Genomic DNA, 22,222 nt, shown 5'->3' on the forward strand with positions numbered 1-22,222 from the left:
ATTTGATATTCTATAAGTTGACTTTACCTCCAATCAGCATGTTTGGATCCACTGGAGATGGCTCAGATGGAACTGGTACTGGTAATCGGGGCGGATCTGAAAGCTGATTATCCAAAGCATTAGGATAATCCACTGGCCCAACTGGAAGTTCATCCCGGGATGCACTTGATTTCTTATTTTGCTTGAAGTTCAGAAGAGACTTGCCATCATACTCTATAACTAGGTTCCAGTTGTCATATGCTTTCTTTACCAAACCATCAACATATAACTACAGGTGGAAGAAATGAAAATTCTGTTAATATGCACAACTTTTGCTATGCCAATGAAATTTAGATATTGGTAATTTTGGGAGCTTCCCCAACCAAATTTAGTACAGACCTTCTGGCTGTCAGAAAGTGAATCTGCTGGAAAATACTGTTCACTAGCTATAAGGCCACTCAGCTCATAGATGTTATTGAAGACAACACCAACATTTCTTGAATCATCAGAATAGTATACATAAAGCTTCCCACTTAGGGCACAAGTCTTTGCATGCTCTATGAGGGCGTCCCACATTTTATTTGACATACCACTGCCAAGAATCTGCTCTAAAACCAAAAGAATATGTCAAATACCAATACGGCATGTTTCTCTTATACTGGAAGCAGGGATAGTATAGTAGACTTACAGTTCGCAGCTTCTGAGGGTCTCTGACCACAAGCCTAAGGAAGTCTTCAACTGAAAATATCCCTGCATTGTTTAGTCTTTTATGGAATGATCCATCCTTGCCAATCTTCTCCAATCTCCATACATCATCATTCAACGCAGGTGGATAATGCTTTTTGTACACTGCAACAAGGAAAGAAAACTTTTTAACCAATTATCAAAGTTAACAAGCAAATAAGTCAACCAACAAGTATCATCAAGCAGCCTACATTCCCCTCTGTGATCTTTGACAGTGAAAGCCTCAGTCTTTGCTTCACGAACTCGTATGCCTTCACAATATCCTGATGCAACCTTGAGGCCAAGTCTGAACTTCCTACTCCTTATCCAACTTGAATTATCAGTGAAGGTAAGCTCTCCTATAGTTCCCACACCTTCCTTGAGTGTCACTTGTAGATCGCCAGTCAACAATGGTCTCTTTCCTTCCCGCTCTTTCACAACATGGCTTTCAAATTCTTCTTGAGTCCAGCTTTCATCATCTTCAGTGTTAAAATCACCTTCTAGCACAATAACATCCAGCTTAACAGACGATTCAGGTCCAGAAGTGACAACATGCCCTGTATTTGTATCAATCAAGACAACATGAATTGCGGCTCCCTGCTCCCCTTCTACTTTACCCCCAGTAAAGAGAGGCAGTGAAAGTCTGGACCTAAAATGCAGCTGTAAATTTCTTCCATCTGGCCCTTCAATTCGTTTAGGTGACGACGACCTGAAAATTCCAAACTTTCAGGAAGCAAATTTCCAATTTAAAAAGTACTTGATTCAAGAGATCAGCAAGTTCATCAATAGAAAACAAAAGCAAGGAAGAAAAACATTTTGTGCAAAGGATTTCAGCCAAACTTTCAGGAAGCAAATTTCCAATTTAAAAAGTACTTGATTCAAGAGATCAGCAAGTTCATCAATAGAAAACAAAAGCAAGGAAGAAAAACATTTTGTGCAAAGGATTTCAGCCACACTGAAAATTTGTAATTTGTGCATATGTGCATCCATCAATGCAGCATACACAGCTGTACATTTATCACTTAGGTAGTGAAAGTGTAGAGACAGCCTGAGAGCAAGAAGTAAATACTACTTAAACCAAAAATGCAGATAGCCCACAAATGTGCTACAAGGAAAAAGTACCATGCATACTTTAAACCATATATGAGACGTAAATCTCTAACTACTTCACCATTACAATTCTACATAACCAAATCTACCCTGCAATAAAAGTAATTATTCACATACAAATCCGAAGAGGTTTGAAAAAGTGGGAAAAGCTATGTACTGACATAAAAAATAACTAGAATTTCAAGTTATAGCCAGAAATTAACCTTCCAGTGAGTTTGGCAGGACCAAGCTTTGCCAAAGCACGTTCAACTTCTTCGCTAACCTGTCAGCAACAATTTTGAACATAAGACAAAAGAAGCTTGAGACTCCATTAAGCAAACAAAAAGCTACTGGGTAACATAAACATAAGAAAAATATAGTCATGGTAAAGATGCAGCTTTTGTCTGCTATCATACAGTTGTTTGAAGAATTTATACCACAAAAACAGGGTGAAATGTTCAGTTACATTATCAATAAAAAATCATACAATGCTGAAGAGGAAGAAGCAGCAGCAGTTAAACTACCTGATCTGGCGTGAAGATACACATACTTGTTTCGAACATAATGTAGATTTAGTTGATGGGACAAAGTTTCAATTTCAGCAAGCTTGTAGACAAAACTGTTCTCTTTCACGGATGGATATCTAAGTCATATTATCACTCCCAAGATATGATAAAACCAGCTTAACAAAGAAGCATCTTTGTGTACTCAACTAAGGCAGAAAAATATACGAAAATATATGTTATCACAGACAAAAACTGAACAAGTGCAAAACAATACAAAATTGCAGGGAAAAAAAAGATCAAAACTTTAGACTTGAAAGGTTAATCTAAATGCATATATGTGGTTGCAAATGTTAGCTTTCATATGGAAGTATTGAAATTACTCAAACCCCCCCCCCCCAAACCACCCCAAAAAAAAAAAAAAAATATATATATATATATATATTAAAAAAACCAGCAGAGCAATTATAAAGCATCAGCGTTGGGCTTACAACTCTACGAAGAATTGGCTCCAAGGATGAGCAGAGTTTCTGAAGACTATCCACCTTTAGAGCTTCCACAATGACACTGCATCAAGATTGTATTCTTAAACAGTGTGAAATCATGATGTAACAAGTCAACCAGAAACCAATTTAGAAAGGCAAACTTAGAGATAGAGATACAAACGACATGTTTCTGGCAGTTATGAAAAGTATTAATAAGCAGCAGTTAAAGGAAAACAATTTGAATTACACTTTCTAAGAAATTTCACAGACCATTAGATTAAGATTTCTTTTATAGCATGCCATATCATCATAAAAGCGAGAATTCTTTCATAAAAAGCTTTAATGTCTCGCAGGGCCTGATTCTTTGAATCGTCTACAGGCCATTTCCATATTAACAAGGGTGCAAAAACCACATGTATCTTTTTAGACCTTGAGAAATTTATAAATTGCACCCTTTGGCAGGAAATATATGATTTCCAAATTAAACTTCATATTTTGTTCTCCATCTTTCTCTGTTCTCAATCCAACATACAGAATTTTCCAACTAAAGTAGCTAATGTTAATGCAATCTCTAAAATTGAAATACAATTATATGTCCTTGAAAGACAGGATCAAAGCCGTAAATGTACTTGGTCAAAGTGAAATGAAATGTAGAAGATAAGACAAGTTCCCTTAATAAAACCACAAAGTACCCATGTCATAGGACATGACACAGGTGCAGGTATGTAATATGTGTCAAATTTGGTCAAATATTTAGTTGGCATTACAACTTTAAATGAGGCCTCTTGGACCTTATTAATCCCTGCACAAAACTACTTTACAGCAGTGGCAGGTACATGACCCTAGGTAAGGGGGTGCAATTTACAACTATTACGTGCAACATAATAACACTGGCCAATAAACATCTGTCTACTGTTAATTTTAAATACGACTTAAATTAGTAATAATAAATTTAGCAATAACTTAATTCTATCTAATTAAGTTTAGGAACATCAGAAATTTTTCTTCTAACAAATGTTTAACATTATTTAACTTGAGGTAGGTCCAACACTCTTGTGAAAGGTAATGCATGAAATATTAATTGTTACGGGTGGCAATGCAGCTATAAAAGGGAATATCACAAAATTTGGGGGAGCAATAATGATGCATTTTTACAAACTTTTCAAATTTCCCAAATCTAGGTTGTGATTTTACCAAATATCTCCCCAGGGGAGGGGAGGCAGGGCAATTGCCCATCTTTAACTATATTTGGCTCCGCCAGTGCTTACATCCTATTCTAAAGAACCTTAGTGTTAATCAGCACCTACAAGAAAGTAAAGGAGGCTACAATGGTGCAAGTTTGGTAGCATCCTTCAGGGTATCTAGCTTCCATCAGCAAACGCCCAATTCAATAATACCCAATCTGGTATTACAATATGCACACAGAGATTCTTAGAACCCCAAGTTTAAAATTAGGGACAATGTTATGCGTTGCGCCATATCCAAATATTCCCTGCATATTTTTCTTCTTGTCCTGGTATCTTGTATTTTGGCAATTGGCCAACCCTGTGTCCACTACAATACACAAACTCATGTCTGATACTAAAACCAAGCAGAAAAGCTCAACATATTACATGCCAGCTGTCTTCATGCATTATATGCCAGCTTAATATCAACATTGGCACGTGGGTTGCAAAGTAATGACACCAGATATCTTTAACTTCTTGTCATATCTTGTATTTTGGAAATTGGTCAACCTTGTGTCCACTACAATACACAAACCTTATCAACATTGGCACATGGCTTGCAAAGTAACGACGCCAACGGCGCCAGATATCTTTAACTTCTTGCCGCATCTTGTATTTTGGAAATTGGCCAACATTGTGTCCGCTAGAATACACAAACCTAGACACAAACTCGTGTCCACTACTAGAACCACGCAGAAAAGCTCAACATCTTACATGCCAGCTATCTTCATGGATTATATGCCAGCTTAATATCAACATTGGCACGTGGGTTGCAAAGTAATGACGCCAGCTATCTTTAACTTCTTGTCGTATCTTGTATTTTGGAAATTGGCCAACCTCGTCCCCACTACAATACACAAACCTAGACACAAACTCACGTCCACTACTAAAACCACGCATAAAAACTTAACATCTTACATACCAGCTGTCTTCATGCATTATATGCCAGCTTAATATCAACATTGGCACGTGGATTGCAAAATAATGATGCCCGCTATCTTTAACATTAGAAATTGAACACGGTGAATTACCGATGTCATCCACTGGTCCCTCTATCCAACTTTAGGAATTACTAGACCCACCTAACTTGACATTCTCCCAGGATGCTGCTCCATGCAAAAGATCGGAGAACTCCTAATAATAACACTGATCCAAAGTATACTCTCAAAATTAAGAATTAAAAATTGAACTATTATAATTGCTCCTGGTGATCACTGGGTAAACTACTTGTCCTTCTAGTTCACTTGAATTAACATCACCACATCAAACTCGTGTTTTGCCAAAAACAAATTATTTTTTAAAGGTGAATTGTGTGACATTGAAACAGTTCTTTTCTTAGAGCCAGAAAAAGACTCGGTTTCATATGGGAGGGGGAAAGTGGGAGCCAGAGAGCAAAAAGGAAAATGTGAACTGGAAAGAGACGGTAAAGTTAAGTAGCAGTGCCAGATGCTTAAGCTTTACGTGTTTTAAATGTATACCACTACTGAATCCTACATCCTCCAAAACATCCTCTTCAATCATGTATAGTACAGGAGAGAGAATCAATGGTTCAAGAAATGAGGCCCACAATCACTATACATATTCTACATGTATACGTTGTTTATACACATATACATACATCAATAAAGTAAAAGAGATATTGTAGCTAACACTTGAACATATGTGGTCCACCATTGCTCCAGCATACACATATGTATCATACATACAAGTAGCTACATAGACATAGAGAATGCATGAGTGAGTTCGCTTGTCTGTTGATTCCTAGGTCTTAAATTCATAGAAAATCACCAATTTTGCTATCACTGTCAAATTTGTAATCTGCTACTCAATTTGGACTCTTTAACAATAATTTTCACCTAAATTCCGAACTTTCAGTGATCCTAAGACTGAACCCAACTACATATACCCGTGATAGATCATACAGCATAACAAACTATGAAATCAATAGTATCCAACACAGCTACAAAATTTCCCTTACAAATAATTGAAACTCCCAAAATGAACAACCAAATTTCAACCACATTAGCCTCCAAGACTAACTCAAATTTCAAATAGCCCGGGAACCAAAATAACATCAACTAATTCGCAACCAGATTCAGAACAGGAACACAACATCTATGTATTTAAGTTCCAAAAATGCCACTCCATACAATCTCAAATCCACAAGAATTCAACCAAATCCCACAACCAGCCAAAGTCAATCTTCAACCAAAAAAATTAAATAAATTAGAAAACACAAATTGACAAAATCAGCCCAAAGTTAGAACTTATACCTAGCCAGAGCAGGCCGTTTTCGTTCCTGCTGTTGGTCATCCTCACCCTCCAAAATCCTCTTCCTAGTCTGCATTTCCACAAATACCGCAAACCCTACAATAATAAAAAAAAAAAAATAGCCGATCAACAAAACAAACAGATCTTATAAATAAACCCAAATTCAGCACAACAAAAGCCTAGCCCCCCCATCTCCCGCCACAAACATTCCCAAAACCAATTAATCAGCTAAAAACCCTAATTCCCCAAACTTACTTATTTACAAATAGATAAATACGAAGACGTGTAGTCTACATATCCTTTACCTGATTGACAGTTGAAATGAGTTTACAAGACTTAATACTTTGTCCGAACGAGGATGAAGCTGAAGCTCGGGTGGGATTCGACCGACTGGGTGTTTCTAGGTGAAGTGGGTGTAGTCTACTCTGACGACTATGTGGTAAGAAGGGGGATCTAAGCTGCTCGGCTACTTGTATCAGCCAAGTACAGTGTTTCAGATATGTAGAGGATTTGTGCATTTGGTCCTTGAATTTTTAGTCTACTTGCTTTTGTACAGCCAAAAAATTAAATCGACTCAAAATCTTTTACTTTTATGGAATTTTTTGTTTTTTGTGAACTTAATTACTAAACATGGTTTTGATTTTTAGAATAAGTCGTGCATTCTTCATGAGTGAATATATTTTCTAAGATTCTATAAGTCTGATTCAATGTGTCCTTGAGTTTTTAGTCTAATTATGCTTTTGTACAATCGAAAAATTAAATGGGCTCAAAATTTTTACTTTCATGAAATTTTTTGTTTTTTGTGTACTTGATTACTAAACATGGATCTTGATTTTTAGAATAAGTCGTGCGTTCTTCGTGAGTGAATATATTTTCTAATATTCTATAAGTCTGATTCAATGTGTCAAATTTTACTTGTGTAAATTTTCTGACAGTAAATGTTAGTTGTATTCAGGAGATACTTTTATTGAAAATAGAGATAAATTGAGCATCATCATTTTAAATGAATAAGAAATAATTTTCAAGAAAATGCGTAAAGAAATTTTTTTCATGTTAATTTTCTGACAGTATATGTCGGTTGTATTCATTAAATACTTTTACTCAATGTGGAGATAAACTAAGTGTCATCATTTCAAGTGAATAAGAACTAATTTTCAAGAAAATGGATAAAGAATTTTTGACAAAAAATCATCGAAATTCAAAGCGATACAATTTATGTGCTCATTTGATCTTCTCATCTTGGATAACTTCAAATCCTTTATCTCATTTCTTGTGCCAATTTTGTGCTATCCTATTTATTGTATAATGTATTTACAATATACCATAACAATCTTATAAGTGAAATTATGTATGTAGAAAAAATTAGAAAAATGTGGATAGAAATTAATATGAGAAGGCAAATTGAGAATATAAATTCATTAATACACCACACGTTAATACAAAAAAGATTTCAAATTCTAGTTGACAAGCTATCTACGATTGCATATTCATTCCAACTATTTAATTTATTTATTTTTCAAGTTCGATTACATTTTTAGATATTGCCGAGTGCAATGAAAATGAAACATCAAAATACTGAGCGCCGTTTTACAATTATTGGGCTCTTAAGGGTTGAAAAAGGATAATTGCAAACTTGCCAAGATCTTTTTCGTTTTTGCTTCCTTTTGGTTGGACTTCTCGGCTTGATGACGGGATGTAGTTGGATGCTACGTTTTGTGAAATCTAGGCCGTCAGTTTGCAGTAGTGTGACGGCTGTGGATAAAAATGTTATCTCGTCAGAATTTGTCATCTTTCCTCCATTTTTTAATTTTTTTTCACAGCCTTTGCACCTTTCTTTTTAATTTTCTCTTTTCCTACGTTTTAATTTTCATATGGTGTGGGGTATAGAAATATTCTGTGTAAGCTGTAAAGGGTATATAAATCATCATTTCCATTTGGACCCTTTTGTTGATTTTATTCCATACTAGATTCTATTTCATTTACTATAAAATATCCCTTTATTTTACCATGCCATTTTTGCATCAAGGTTCAATCCATAAGAGGAATAAATCTATCTTTTGATTGTTTTCTTTTTCGTATTTATTTGCCCGTGTTTGATATAATCGAAGAAATGGCACATTTAAAGCTTGTTACTATAAAGAAGCTTAATAAGTACTTTCATTTTAAGTACATTTCTTTGTGATCAAAGCTTAAAGATCTTTTTTTGCTTCATCCACTTATATTTGTTAGTCTAGCTAAAGCAAAAGAAAAAAAATTTACAATGTGTTAATTATTAAGTGACTTTTTAAGTAAAATTTAAGACGTATGGAGAGGACTAGGGGATTAAAATTTAGAACCTCTAAATTCTAGGATTTCAACCTTAATCACTAGAAAATTTTTTTAAAAAAAGTGACTTTTTGGTATCATCTACATTTTAGATGCTCTTAACAAACAACAAATATCTACAGAGATGTGATTCATAATTACCTTATAAACCAATATTGCCTATCACTATACCTTAGTTTTTTTAACTCTTTTTTTTTTTGAAACAAGATTCGTCTTGCATGCATGCGCGGCACGCATCTATATATGTACATATGTATGTAATACACACATAAATATACATATACATACATATGTATATATGTCTCGCACGCACGCGATATGTATGTATTTATGTACATATGTATGTAATTCATACATAAATATACATACACATGTATTCATACATATATACATATATATGTCTCGCACGCACCCGACATGCATGTATGTGTGTACATATGTATGTAATACATACATAAATACATATATATATACACACAGAGACATGTGTATAAACACACATATACAAATATTTGCAAGTATTTAGGGTATATACTCGATAACTCTGTCCATACTTTGGCATAAAGGACAAGATGTAAATTTAGAGCTATGGAATTTAGAATAATTTTGAACTGTAACTCATTTTCATTAATCGTAACGGATGGTAGTCACTAACGACAACAAATACATAATCGAGTATTTTTCTACTGCATTATGTAGTAAGTAATCAATTGAACTGGACAAACATAGTTAGAGTGAAGTAAATCTGTTTCTAATTTGACGGCAAAATTTTGGAAATGATTTTGGATTATAACTTGAAATTCGATTATTTGGAGAAAACTTTTACGATTAAACCTTTTTTTTATTTTCATTTCTCTTTTTAGCTTTGTTTGTCTACCATGAGCATGGAGTAAAAAAAGAAACACCGAGAATTCATATGTGCTATAGCTATGTGGACGTCTTGAATGAATAATTTACTACCTAATTAAGTAATTAACCCCTTTCAATTCTGGCAATTCTTTTCTCTTCCATGGGTATAATTTCTAAAAATGAAAAAGAGCAAATTAGAAAGAAGAGAGGAGTAAAAGCGTGAGATGAAATGCAAGAGGCTGATCTTCAACCTAGATTGCCACGTTAAAAGTACTCCATGGATGCACTCGTCCATTTGTCAAAACTAGCTCATGCATTCTGTACTGGTGCCACCTAAGGAAATCGTCACTTAGCCCATATAAACTCCATTCATGGAACCACATTTTCTTCACTCCCTTCTTCACCAAAATCCAAAACAAATCTCTTTACTCTATCCTCCCTTTCTCATTGTCCTCATGGCTTACATAAACTTTGTGTACGGTTTAGTGATCATGATGATGAGCCTGTCCAGCAGTGCTAGTACCAGTACTAGTACCACCGCTAGTGCTGGTGCTAGTACAAGTGTTGCTACTGCTGAAGATAGTACTAGTACCACTACTAGTGCTGAAGAAGTTGGTGAGACTGAAGATTTGCTTATCCAAATTCTCTTCCGTTTGCCGGTGAAATCTCTACTTAGATTCAAATGCGTTTCCAAGAGATGGAAGAGCATTATTTCTACTCCCTACTTCTCCATCAATCACACTCGTAGAAATCCAAAACCCATATCATCCAGCCTGCTGATGCTCAATGATCGATCTTTAATCCTTCTGTCACTTGGGAACCATGAGAATAATACTAAGGCTGATTATCGAATCCCATCATTTGGCTTCTTCAACATCACCGCCGACGTAACCATGAGGATTCTGGGGATGTGCAATGGCTTGATGTTATGTTTCATAACCTCAGCCTTCAAAGAACACGAGTACGCTTATTGTGTTGGCAACATCACAACTAAGCAGCTCAGGAAACTTCCTCCCCCGAGCATGCTCGCGAGCAACCTGATTATCGGTATGAATTTGGCTTTTGATCCATCGAACTCACCTCATTTTAAAGTCATCTGCGTTGGCCAACACTTCATGCAGGACGCTGGAAGTTGTGAAATTGAGATTTACTCATCAGAAACCGACGAATGGAAACTCTGGAATGGCTCCTTCTGCAATCCTTTCGATATTCTGGAAGTTTTTGATCGCGGGGTTTTTTGCAATGGTGCAATGCACTGGCTTAATTTTGGGGGCGACTCATTTTACTTTGTTCTTGAGAACGAGGTCATGAAAATTATGCCAATGCCTCCCATGCATAGCGATATTTATACTACCAAGAGGCTAAGGTTTTTAGGGCAGTCTGGAGGGTACCTACATTTGGTTGATTTTGAATCAAACCTTTATCATAATCCACCGATGGATATATATGAGATGAGGAAGGATTATTCAGGATGGATTTTGAAGCACAGATTTGATCCCAATAACATAGCAATGGAATTCCCAGAAATGACTAGAGAAATCCGGGTGAATACTCAATACACTGATGATGAAAACGACACTAGTATTCATACGGCCAGGTACTATTTGTGCTCAATCATGAGCACTAGAAGGGCTCCAGATGGGGAGAGTATAGAGGTTATACTTCTTCTACCCAGCCGTATTATCGCATACAATCCTAAGGATAACAGCAGCAGGACGCTCCTGGTGTTGAAGAAAAGAGTAGCGGTTCAAGATCACAAGTGGTATGATGTGCATCAGTTCACTGAGACCCTCTCTTGGCTTTAATTTGCTGATGCATTGTGGAAATCTATCCTGCTGTTGTAAGCCGATATTTGTATCATTTGTCGTGGTGAAAATGGATAGGAATAATGCAATGCATTGCATGCAATAGTCCTCCTGTTTGTAAGCCGTAGTTTTGCAGTGTTCTGTATTTCTAGGCTGGTGGTCAGGAAATGGTGTCCAACTTGGCTTTGTTTGTAAGATACATTTATGAATTAGAGAGTTTCTGTATTATGGAGAATGGTCTTTGTACTTTTTCAGAAGTAGACAGTCTCAACCGCATGCTTCATTAAATTTGCACTAGTTCAGGATTACTACGTCTGAGACATTTGAACTTTTCAGTTACCACCTGGCCGGGATATATTGTACAGTTGTATTCATTATTTGAGACCAAAGGCAGGACCCCCCAAAAAAAAAAAAAACCTGGAGTAGTAGTAAGCAATGGGTTATCAACGGAACACCAAATAAATCATTACTGCAATAGTGTAAATTCATCTACTCTGCTGAACTCAAGATCTCCAGAAATAAGTCAGGAAAGCTCAAACGGAAGAAAAAAGTAGCAAAATTTGTCGCTGAACTACAATAAAATGGAATACCACAGAACAATAAAAAGTAGCAAGTTTTCTTTTTCGTTCTTTCCCCCCTAAAATTTGTCATAGATCAACCAGCTAACTGAGAAAGCTGGTCAGACAAAATTCCAACCAAAAAACTGGAGTAGACATAACAACTGCAGCATTTCATAACTAGAATTCCTAAGGTTGACAGGCCCCAACGTTCTTCACTTCGCTGAATTCGTCAAGCCTTCTAATAAGTTTATTCATTATTTGGCTGCAGACTTGAGGAGAAGTGCAAGGTCCGCACATGAGATATATGACATTTCCCAGAGGTCTCGTATAAATGCCATCCTCGCGAATCTTCTTGAGAAGAGAAGTTGCATACAACGATGCATACCTGCAGTTATTCAGCAAGCATTTATCAGTTCTGGTGGAATAAGGAAAGTCTAGATTCTAGAGTAAATAATACCAAGAAAGGAAAAAGGCATATATTTGGAGCAAAATGCTCGATATTTCTCCCAGGAAAAAGATGTTCGAATATTTTAAGTCATGAACTTCCATATTCGAACATAATCTTTAATTTTTGACTACAAATATATTTTGAAAGAAGATTTTACAGAGGGTAAATTGCTGGAATCACAGCAATGTCTAATGAACAGGAAACCAGAATAAATATGTAAATACCCAGCATTACAGCCTTCAGCTCTGAGTTCCAGGGCACACAGAGTCCCGATTGTAACTACTCTTTTGACTGCTGGATGTGAGGATAACTGGTGAACCAATTCTGTGTCCCATAACTGCAAGCACCAAAACAAGTCGGACATTTACCAATGTCTAGTTGCAGGAAAGAAATACATAAGTTGCAGCTAGTTCCGGCTATTTGATGACAGTGCCCTACATGAGTACACCATTGTGTTCAACTTTCTTCAAGAATATCTTATGTGCCAGGCTTCATATAATCAAATACCAAATGAAAATGACATAGGATAGTATTTCAATGCATCATCATCTTGGGCTTGCAGTGCAGCCATCATTCATTATTTTTTCTTCAACTTACTGTACCTTTCTTGATAAATTTCAAGTGAAAATCAGTGTATAACTATTCTCAAATTATAAAATACAAATGTTAGTTACTGCATTTTTCAGGATGTTTGGCACTGGAGTTCATGCTTTGTGAATACCTGTGAGACATGAATATAAGTAACATAACTAGTTTAAGTGTATTAGTGAATCCAAACTGAAAACTGACTCAAGCATTTCCAACATGAGAGTGGACAGAACAAAAAACAGAGATTTCAAGCATGTTTCCCAGAGGATATACAAACAGAGATGCAGGAAAATGCTAGTAGAAGACAACAGTAGATTTACCCTGCCAAATTATGACAAAATCAAGAATCTATGGTACAAAATGCATGAAAGATATAAAAAAGATGATCTCTTGCCCCAATATTATAGAGTATCTAGACTTCAAGTGGAACAAAGGTGAGGAGAGTAGATATTAGAGTATTTAAACAATGCAAATGCATCATATGACCTACCTCTCGAAGCAAATCTGCTCCAGGTATCAAATTAACATTCCTTTGGGAATTCTTGAACCATTTAATGGACTGAACAGCAGCAGAACATCCAATAGCATGTGCAGAGTAGGAATGCCCATGCAAAAGGGCTTTGAGCTGCAACCAGGGAAATTCAGATGTGAACATTCAAAACTTACAAAAGTGATGATGCTTTCTTAAGCAACTAAAAACATATTTACCAAAACCAACTCTGCAAATCAAAAGATACAGAATTGTCACCAGACATGACAAAATCTAAAAATGAGTTTCTCCGGATCAAACTAAATTTTTACTGTCAGACCCTAGGCATGAGTTTCCTCATAAAAATTGAACCCAAGACACACCAAGCATTCACGTAACTAGGATGCAGTAGGGAAACTGATCATTAACAAGTTCATACATGTGAAGGTATCATTTGACAGATTCCACAATACTTTAACCATCATAAACAGTAAAGGATATAGCTCAAGAGTAACTTCTCCATCCAAAGTCATTCAGAGCCATTAAGATCAAGGCTTACATTTGCTGTGATTTGACACTGAGTTACGAGATCATTTTTCAAGTCAACAGTTGAATACAAATAACCACTTCCTTGTAGTAAGATAATTGAACAAAATGATCTACCTTTGATTCCCCAACAAATGCTTCAAAAACAGCCTCTGATGCTAAAGTAACAGCCAAGGGCACAACGCCACCAGTCATTAACTTTGCAAAGCAGCTTATATCTGGCTGACAGCAGAGTAGTTTCGCAGCAGACTGACAAAGGGAAGTGTTAACATCACACATAAACAAAAAGAACAGAAGCAGAAGAATTTCACACCAACCTCTACTCCAAGGCGCCAAAATCCAGTAAAAACCTCATCGAAGATAACGGGAATATTTCGGCTTTGGCATTCTTTAACAAGTATGCGCTGAAATAGGGGATCAATCATTTCCATTCCACCAGCTCCATGTATCACTACAAAACAATACAACTTCATCACTCAACTACCCAGAAATCTACTACAGTAGCCTTCAAATAAGAGATCTCAAATAATCCTTCACCAATTTAAGTGGTCACCAAGAAAAGAATGCTCTATTGACATTTCGAAGAAATAGTTTAAATTGGAATTTCTGTGTTTGTCCAGATCAGTCCAAGTCACAACCTTAGCAACACATATGCAGTAGTTCTAAGCCCTTTGGAAAAATCAATTTTTCTTTCTTAACTTAAAATCTATCATATCTTAATTTGGTCCAAGAAACTCAATTAGTACTCCCTTAAGACATATGTATAAGGAACAGATAAATGGAGTGACCAACAAAAGATGGTCCAGGAATGAGCTACTCCTCCAATGAGTTTAATCAGTCAATTTAACAGCAAACGTAAAGCAAGAAGAATATAGAAATTTAGACCCAGCACAAGGCTGGAAGTTAACTAAGATGATTCATCAAGTGCCAGTAGAAGATGGGTCAAAATAAACTCACTAAATAACAATAACAAGGAATTTGCTTGATTTTAACATAAACAAAAATGCAGTCAGAGCAATATCTTGCCTGGTTCAATGATTAAAGCTCCAATGTCAGTGTATGGTATAGAATTAACATGTGATAACTCCTTTGAAATGTATGATGAATAGATACTGGCAAATAATGAGGCATCTCTGGTCTCCTGAAAAATTTCGTCACGCAAGTTAAAACCTGCAAAGAATTTTAACAAATTCATTAATGAGAACTGAATAATAAATTATGGTGGAAAAGTACAACTTAGATATGGTGTACTTCACTTACAGAAGTCATCCATTTTCACATTTTCAACCTGAATCTTCTTGGGAAGTTGGAGTTTCCAAATGCCATTGCAAAGGAAAACTGTTGGAGGATCGAGAAAAATACCTCTTCCTGAGTACCTGAAAGATTTTTCTTGATTTAATAACCACCATTCTGAACCAAATTGACCTAATTTTTGCTATACAATTACTAGTTAGTCGAAGAAGTTTTCTTAAAGTTGGAGCAATGACCAAGCCACAAATCTCTGACTGTTTAGCTTTCTTCTGAACAAAATGACATCCAAGAATACGACTGTTTGAGCATAGCACTAAGCCAGTTTTCCTAATTAGCAACAAATTTGCAATAATAGGATATCTACTTGTGGCAAGGAATTCACAACATAGACTCTTCCACAATGTCAAGTTCACCAACTATAAGTAACAACAAAATAACACAGAAAGCAACATGATGCTCCCAAGATGTATCAGCCAATAAGGTAGTAACATAAAGAACTGAAGATGAACTTCCAGAAACCCTCTCCACAAAATAATTGGCAAAAGACTAAAAAGAAGCATGTCTTGCCCTAGTTTATGTCCTGATTATGCAATTTAGACTATTAATTGTCATCAAAGTGCACACATAAGCGTTTACAACAAATATGGTAATTCCTCCTAGCACCAGAAAGATTTACTTCTTTACCATCAGCCCCATCCACACAAGTCCACCACAATAATTGCTTTTATGTCTCATCAAAGGAAGGTAACCAGTTGACAATGTATTGAAGAAGCATATGGCCTTCTTGTAAGAGGATAAGCTAATGCTTATCAAGAAAAACTGAGGAAGTGGAAGTGCCAAAATTAGATTAGTCATTGAGGCATGCTAAGATTTTCAGTCATAAATCTTCTACAGCAAAGAATTGGGCTCTTCCTAATTTATGTCTGGTCCTCAGCTCAAAAAAGCTTTTCTCCAGATTGTTTTGTTATTTTTAGTACTTTACGCTCGTTTGTACACACATTTACCTTATAAACATATGATTGCTGTTATTTATACTTTTACTTTTTACCATCTAAGTACAGCTTGTATGACCACAATCCAATCATTATCACACTTGTGAGAATGTTTTATCATTATTCTAGTATCTAACACAAGTGAAAAAGTGAAATATCCGTACCAAGGTTGCTGGTAAACGCCAGTATAAGGAGATGGTGCCTGTGCTTCCATAGCTCCCAAAGTATCACCATGATAAGATCCTTTGAGAGCTAATACCTGATTTTGAAAACAAAATCTCCACATTAGTCCAGTGTAAGTAAATATAAAATAGAAACTAAAACAGTCATGCAAATGTATTAAATAGACATACATAATCCAATATTTCATGGCTTTGAACAAAAAAAAAAAAGAAGAAGCACAAACTAGCATATAATGATAGCCAGTACTCAAATTCCTGTCCAAACAGTAAAGGTAAGCCACAAGACAAGAAAAGAAGGTACTATGAAGATCATTCTTGAAATGAAACACACATAAGAGACAAAAATTCCAATCACTAACTGAAAATAAGGTTAAAGGTCAAATAATAAGCAACCTTGATTTCTGACTAAAAGTTAAAAAGTAAATCACACCACGTGTCCGATAAGAAGATCATGCAACAGCAAGTGTATGATCACTCTGAGAGAGAGAGAGAGAGAGAGAGAGAGAGAGAGGACTCCTATACAAGATTCTTGTTTCTCAAAATACAGCTAGTAACTTGCAAATTTGATAATGTACCTAAAATTGTCAGCTAAAATGAGCCACTTTAATCATTTCTCTACTTCATGATATAGCATGGAACCAATTTCATCTAGAGGACCCAAATAGCAAAATAAAATAAAACAATTCACCTTCAGATTGATATATCTTTCAGAGGCATTGACTTTAAGCTGGTCAAAATGGATTCCACGGTCAAGCAAGAATTTTCTAAATGCCATTTTGAGAGCAATTTCAACTGCTGTTGATCCATTATCTGAGAAATATGTTCGAGAAGCCCATCCTGACAATGAGTTTTTCCAAGCTCAGAAATACAAAAAAAAGGAAGTAGAATTGATATATGCATCAAATATCTGTTGTCTTTTACAAATTATTCATTTTTATGAGTTCTTTTTGTAAGATTTGATTCTCAATATTTAAGCTCAAATTCAAAAATTGCAAGATGAGAAGTAAAAGATTCAGTAATTACAACTTTCTGTAAAGCACTAAAAAAAAAATCTCTAGCATGGGTACACATACAATTGCCCATTACATTGTATACATACATGCTCCAGTTGTGCAGAATAAATTCTAGAAAACAGAACAGAAGTCCCAGATTCAGGGCAGCTAATTTGTTCATGTAGCCCATACAGGGTATGTAAAGATTAATATGCCAGTGATGGCTGTGCTGATTGACCGTAAGTCAAACATATAGAGCTAGGTCAATTTTTTTTTTTTTTTTTTTATCAATTACACTTTTTCAACTTAGGTGTCCTTACAAGTTAACATAGATGATGGCAGTCCTATTATACAAGAGATAGAGCTTGACTTGGGAACTGCTAGATAAGTGGAAAAAAGTAAGTGGAAAAGCATCAGATTAGCCAGGGGAAAGAAGTTTTAGTACAGAAGAAAGGGTAGCTGGTATTTATACTTGCAATAATATGGAAAAAGAAATCTGAGAGGAATAATTGGTTGCTTTGCTTTTGCAGATAGGATCATTAAAAAGACAGAAGTATGAATTCCCATATGTTAACTAGGACAGTATCTGTTTCATATTCCAAATTATGAAGACATCCACTCAGGCTAATCAAATGAAGAGGGCTACGGTCTTGTATAGTACCCAAATAATAGATACGTGAACTATGACTATGTCATTAAATGGTAATTCAACATAATTCACAATGTTATCCACGTTACAGGAAAAAAGAGAGAGAGAGGGAGAGAGAAAGGCAAACAAGCCGCTTCTAAGTAATAACCAAGAGCTTGAAAACTCCACCTATGCGGTACACGAAGGAAGGAATTGGAAGATAAAACATTCAACTTTTCAGGAAAACCAAGCATGACATATTGCTTATTGTGGTGGAAATGACATTTAAACCTCCATCCACAACTAGAAGATGAATATAGTTTACTGTAGAATGGCACTTATGCAAAGCTGCAAAGTCTTACCCTTTCCAACACCTTCCAGCAAAAGTTCAGCACATTCAAGAACTGGCTCGTAAACATTCTCGGGAAACATTACATGACCGTAACGACCAATAGTATAGCCAACAATCCTTGCCAACTCAATCTGAAATCACCTAAAAACAAAAATGCAGCAAAGAATCTTACAGATATGCTTTGCAACATATGACAGAGAGGGTCTGAAGTTTTTGCCAATTAGTACTACAATGCAAATAGAAAATGGAAGGAATAAATATGGACCATTTCGATACCATTTATCCATGACCAAGTAAAAACCAATGAAAACAAGAACAACTTTGCAGTCTTCAAAAGAACCAAGGAACAATTGAAAGGTAAAAAAGCACGGAAAATACGTCAGACTCAATGCCATGCATTATCAGCAAGTGATCCAGAAAGCTGCAGTTGACACTAATGGGCCGGTATCATGTCCTATCTTAGCAAATGCTGCCACATTCCAAGTGCTGGTATCAAGGACCAGTACCCATCTACCAGATCCCATGGCTATGCCGCAGACCAAGCCACCGTGAACAAGTTTGGAAAACTATTTCTCTGAACCAAGCCACGGAACCAAGTTCCGGGACTCCATGCAGCCTCATCAAGCCACTGAACCACATCTGCAGGCCATGTTGCAGAACCACGTCCATTGACCAAGACACAGAACCAAAGGCATTTTTTCCTTATTCAATGATTTACTCATTCGATTGTTCAAAGACATCAAAATTCATGAAAGCTTCATTAATCGTTCAAAGACATCTTCTGCTGGTTCCAAAAGGATCACTTAGACCAAAAAACCATACACAAAATAAAAACAAAATGTGGAAGAAAGTACTAGGCATATATTACTAGGTTGCAGTTCATGCCATCAGAGACCAAGGCAACTTCATTCAAGAGAATCTAAACATTAAATTGATGAATCAAAGAAAGGAAGAACTTACTTCCTGACTGAAACAGTTTTGGGAAGTAGAATTGTACAATATGAAACTAGACACGACATGCTTTGTTGTTGTCTTTCAAATTTGTTTCGTGTGAAGTACAGTAGTTAGATAAATCATCCCAGTTGCAAGTATGCATTGTTATCCAAGTTAATTGAATTGGTTTCTTATTCGACAATTCTATCCCAACCTATTTTCTTCCCCGCCTCCAACAGCAGCTATTTAATGCTTGCATTCCATTTAAGATGATGCATTAGCTTTTCCCAGACAAATAAAATTTATGCCCTAATCTATCTAAACTTTACTCTATGCAACCATTCAGTAAAAGTATGGAGGAAGATTACAAGTATTATGGTAAGTTAGCACTGACCTGTAAATTAGCATCAGGTCCCTGTGTCCACCAGCTTGCACAAGCATCAAATTGTTGAGTAATTGTTTCCAAGTTGCTGGTCTATATCATAATCAGATAACAAAATAAGCACATAATATGATTACAATGACAAATATTGTGTTCGTGGCACTTGTAGAGAGACTCCTACCAAGACAAAGAAATTTATGTTATCGATGAAACTCAAAAGCATTACAAATCTGAGATACCCGATCTGCTTTAAGTTCTCAAGCAAGATTTCCAACAGTACCAAGACAAAAAAAAAAAAAAAACACTTGCGCATCTATAAAATATGGGAAACTAGCTCACCTTATGAACTGCAAAGTTCTCCCCACAGCGTGAATCTATAACAGTAACATTTCCTTCAGATACAAATTCATGCTGAGTGAAAGGCCACCACAGAATATCACAAGCCTTCTTTCTCATGTGATGTAATTTCCGCACTCTTCTTAGAAATGCAGACAACATTACGTCCTTTAGAGAACTAAAAACAGTTTGAGACTTCTCGAACCATTCAACCAGGTCATTTGACATATCTTGTGGAACAGGTGGAAGCACAAACAGTGGGATCCTGAGATGAGGCAGAACAACTTCATAACCAAGAGCATAAAAAAGAAGATACAGCTAAGTAGCCAGAGGTGGAGATCACAAAGTCCACGAAATAAACCTATCTGTAATGAAGACAAAATTTGCCATGACAGAAACAAGTGCACATAATCACAATGCAAAACAAGGTTACACAAAAATTAAGCTTGTGCTTCACAAAATAGTTCACAATCATGGCTGCTTGACTGCACAGGCTTGATACTTGTTGAAAATGATACAGAAAGATCAAATCCGTGAGATAAATGTACAGGTCTCATACCTATTTTGTAAGTAAGAAGACAATGGCACCTCATTTGTAAGACCATGGTCTTCAAAGACTATGGCAACAACATCATAACCGCGAAGTTTCAAACTTTCATAAGCTGAAATGGTTCCAGAAATACCACCTAACCGTCCATCCCCCACCAAAATGGCCGGCAACCGTAAAGGCCTGCAGAGAAAAATCATAGGCGCTTATATCACCAAAGAGATGTCACACTTCAATAGGCAAATTTAGAAACTTTGTTAAGGTGCTAAGAGAAACCTGTCTTAAGAGTACCTAAGAAGAAGTTTAACTCAGCTAAATTGCAACTCTAGCCAATTTTAGTGGCCAAATTTTCAAACATGATTCAGCTCAAATCATCAGGAAAGAAATATAGATCAATTTAACTAACTTGATAGGTCCGATATTATTGGCCTCCAAAACAAGGTGATCACGGATTAACCATCACAAATCGACCAAAACAAAATCAGTGATTTGCAGTCATTTCATTTGTACAGTGCAAATTAACCTCGGTTCCAACTTATGGATCCTTAAACTGTTTCACTTAGATTGCTATAATCAAGTAAAATTAACAATATTAGGCATTAGCTTCATATTTGCAATAGACTCAACAACTGCACTAGCGAGAAATACTAGGCCAGAAACCATCTAGCACTCATCTTTGTGGGAAAAAAAAATACAACAGAATTCATCGTTCTGTCGAGGACGAGTAACATCACATACCGGTATAAATCGCATTGTAGAGTACCAGATGGGCCAGGGCTTGCGACTCCACCAGCAGTCTCAATCACACACATTACGTCTACATTTCGATCACCACCTTCTTCATCCCCACTTTGCACACCCCTCATCAACACTTCTAACAACTCAGAGTCTTCTACTCTTGCCCCTTCTCTCTCAGAGGCTAAATGAGGCGAAATTGGCTCCTTCCACCCATAAATTGTCTTACAAATCAATTCAGAACACAACCCCACCCCCTTTGCTTCATCATTTTCAGCCCCTTCTAATTTCGTTTCCTCGTACCACCCCAAATTCTCAAAGGCACCCCCAAAGTGCCCAACTTTTTCACTGCCAAAGCTCCCATATTTGGAGTCTTCTCCCAAAAGGGCTTTCAATGCCGGGAACGAAGTATTGATAACATGATTCGAAGCAAAAACGGATAACTTGGGACGGTTCTGGAGGGAAAACTGAGAGAATTTGCAGTACACGAAGCGGGAATCAGAGTCTTCCGGAAAACCCGTTTGGACTGGCTTGAGATAGACAAATTTCTTGGACTTAGAAGAGCAGGAGGAGTTGAGAAAAGTGATAGAAAGGCCGGCGGAGACGAGGGTCTTGCCGAGTGAAGTGTTAGCAGCCCAAATGGCGTAAATGGGATGACTCAAAGGGTATTCAATAGTGGGAGGAGGAGGAGGTGCTGGTGGTGGTTGTGCGTGGATGTTGCGGTGGTGCAGTAGACATATAGGGAGTAAACGGCGGCGGACTGGTGGTCTGGATAAAGTTGCAAGTAGAAGCATAATATTTTCAGCGGCGACGTTGAGAGGAGTACGTAGAGCAGGTGGACGATGGACAGGAAATTTAAATGAGCAAGAGTTGGCTACATTTACCCCTATATAATTGCCCGCGTCTCATTTTTTGACCCCCGAGGTTTTCTTCTGTCCCCTGACTTCCCAAGGTTTTGGTGTCCCTGCTGAAATTCAACTTTAACTTCCAAAGGTTTTGGTGACATCTGTTATTCACTTAAATTCA

The 22,222-nt window shown here is 36.5% G+C and overlaps 3 protein-coding genes across 3 annotated transcripts; 1 reads left to right on the forward strand and 2 right to left on the reverse strand.

The window, feature by feature from the left end:
- Nucleotides 1–10: 10 nt before the first annotated feature.
- On the reverse strand, nt 11–6,724 carry LOC113773589 (calmodulin-binding protein 60 B-like). The gene is made up of 8 exons (XM_027318224.1): nt 6,582–6,724; nt 6,279–6,372; nt 2,786–2,861; nt 2,016–2,074; nt 915–1,411; nt 668–828; nt 379–582; nt 11–268 (listed from the first exon to the last, which is right to left on the reverse strand). The coding sequence occupies exons 2-8, from the start codon at nt 6,350–6,352 to the stop codon at nt 11–13; spliced, it is 1,329 nt and encodes a 442-aa protein (XP_027174025.1). The 5' UTR covers nt 6,353–6,372; nt 6,582–6,724.
- Nucleotides 6,725–9,905: 3,181 nt separating this feature from the next.
- LOC113773590 (F-box protein At5g07610-like) lies at nt 9,906–11,255 on the forward strand. The gene has a single exon (XM_027318225.1). It carries the CDS (start codon nt 9,906–9,908, stop codon nt 11,253–11,255), a length of 1,350 nt encoding a protein of 449 aa, XP_027174026.1.
- A 459-nt stretch (nt 11,256–11,714) lies between these two features.
- Nucleotides 11,715–22,032, reverse strand: LOC113775714 (bifunctional dethiobiotin synthetase/7,8-diamino-pelargonic acid aminotransferase, mitochondrial). The gene is made up of 14 exons (XM_027320701.1): nt 21,200–22,032; nt 20,474–20,644; nt 19,918–20,179; nt 19,591–19,671; nt 18,274–18,394; nt 16,980–17,128; nt 16,274–16,368; nt 15,127–15,242; nt 14,893–15,036; nt 14,184–14,317; nt 13,984–14,115; nt 13,342–13,476; nt 12,488–12,600; nt 11,715–12,200 (listed from the first exon to the last, which is right to left on the reverse strand). The coding sequence occupies exons 1-14, from the start codon at nt 21,988–21,990 to the stop codon at nt 12,002–12,004; spliced, it is 2,643 nt and encodes an 880-aa protein (XP_027176502.1). The 5' UTR covers nt 21,991–22,032; the 3' UTR covers nt 11,715–12,001.
- Between the last annotated feature and the right edge of the window lie 190 nt (nt 22,033–22,222).

The sequence above is a fragment of the Coffea eugenioides genome, chromosome 6 (assembly GCF_003713205.1).
Source record: "Coffea eugenioides isolate CCC68of chromosome 6, Ceug_1.0, whole genome shotgun sequence".
Taxonomy (NCBI): domain Eukaryota; kingdom Viridiplantae; phylum Streptophyta; class Magnoliopsida; order Gentianales; family Rubiaceae; genus Coffea; species Coffea eugenioides.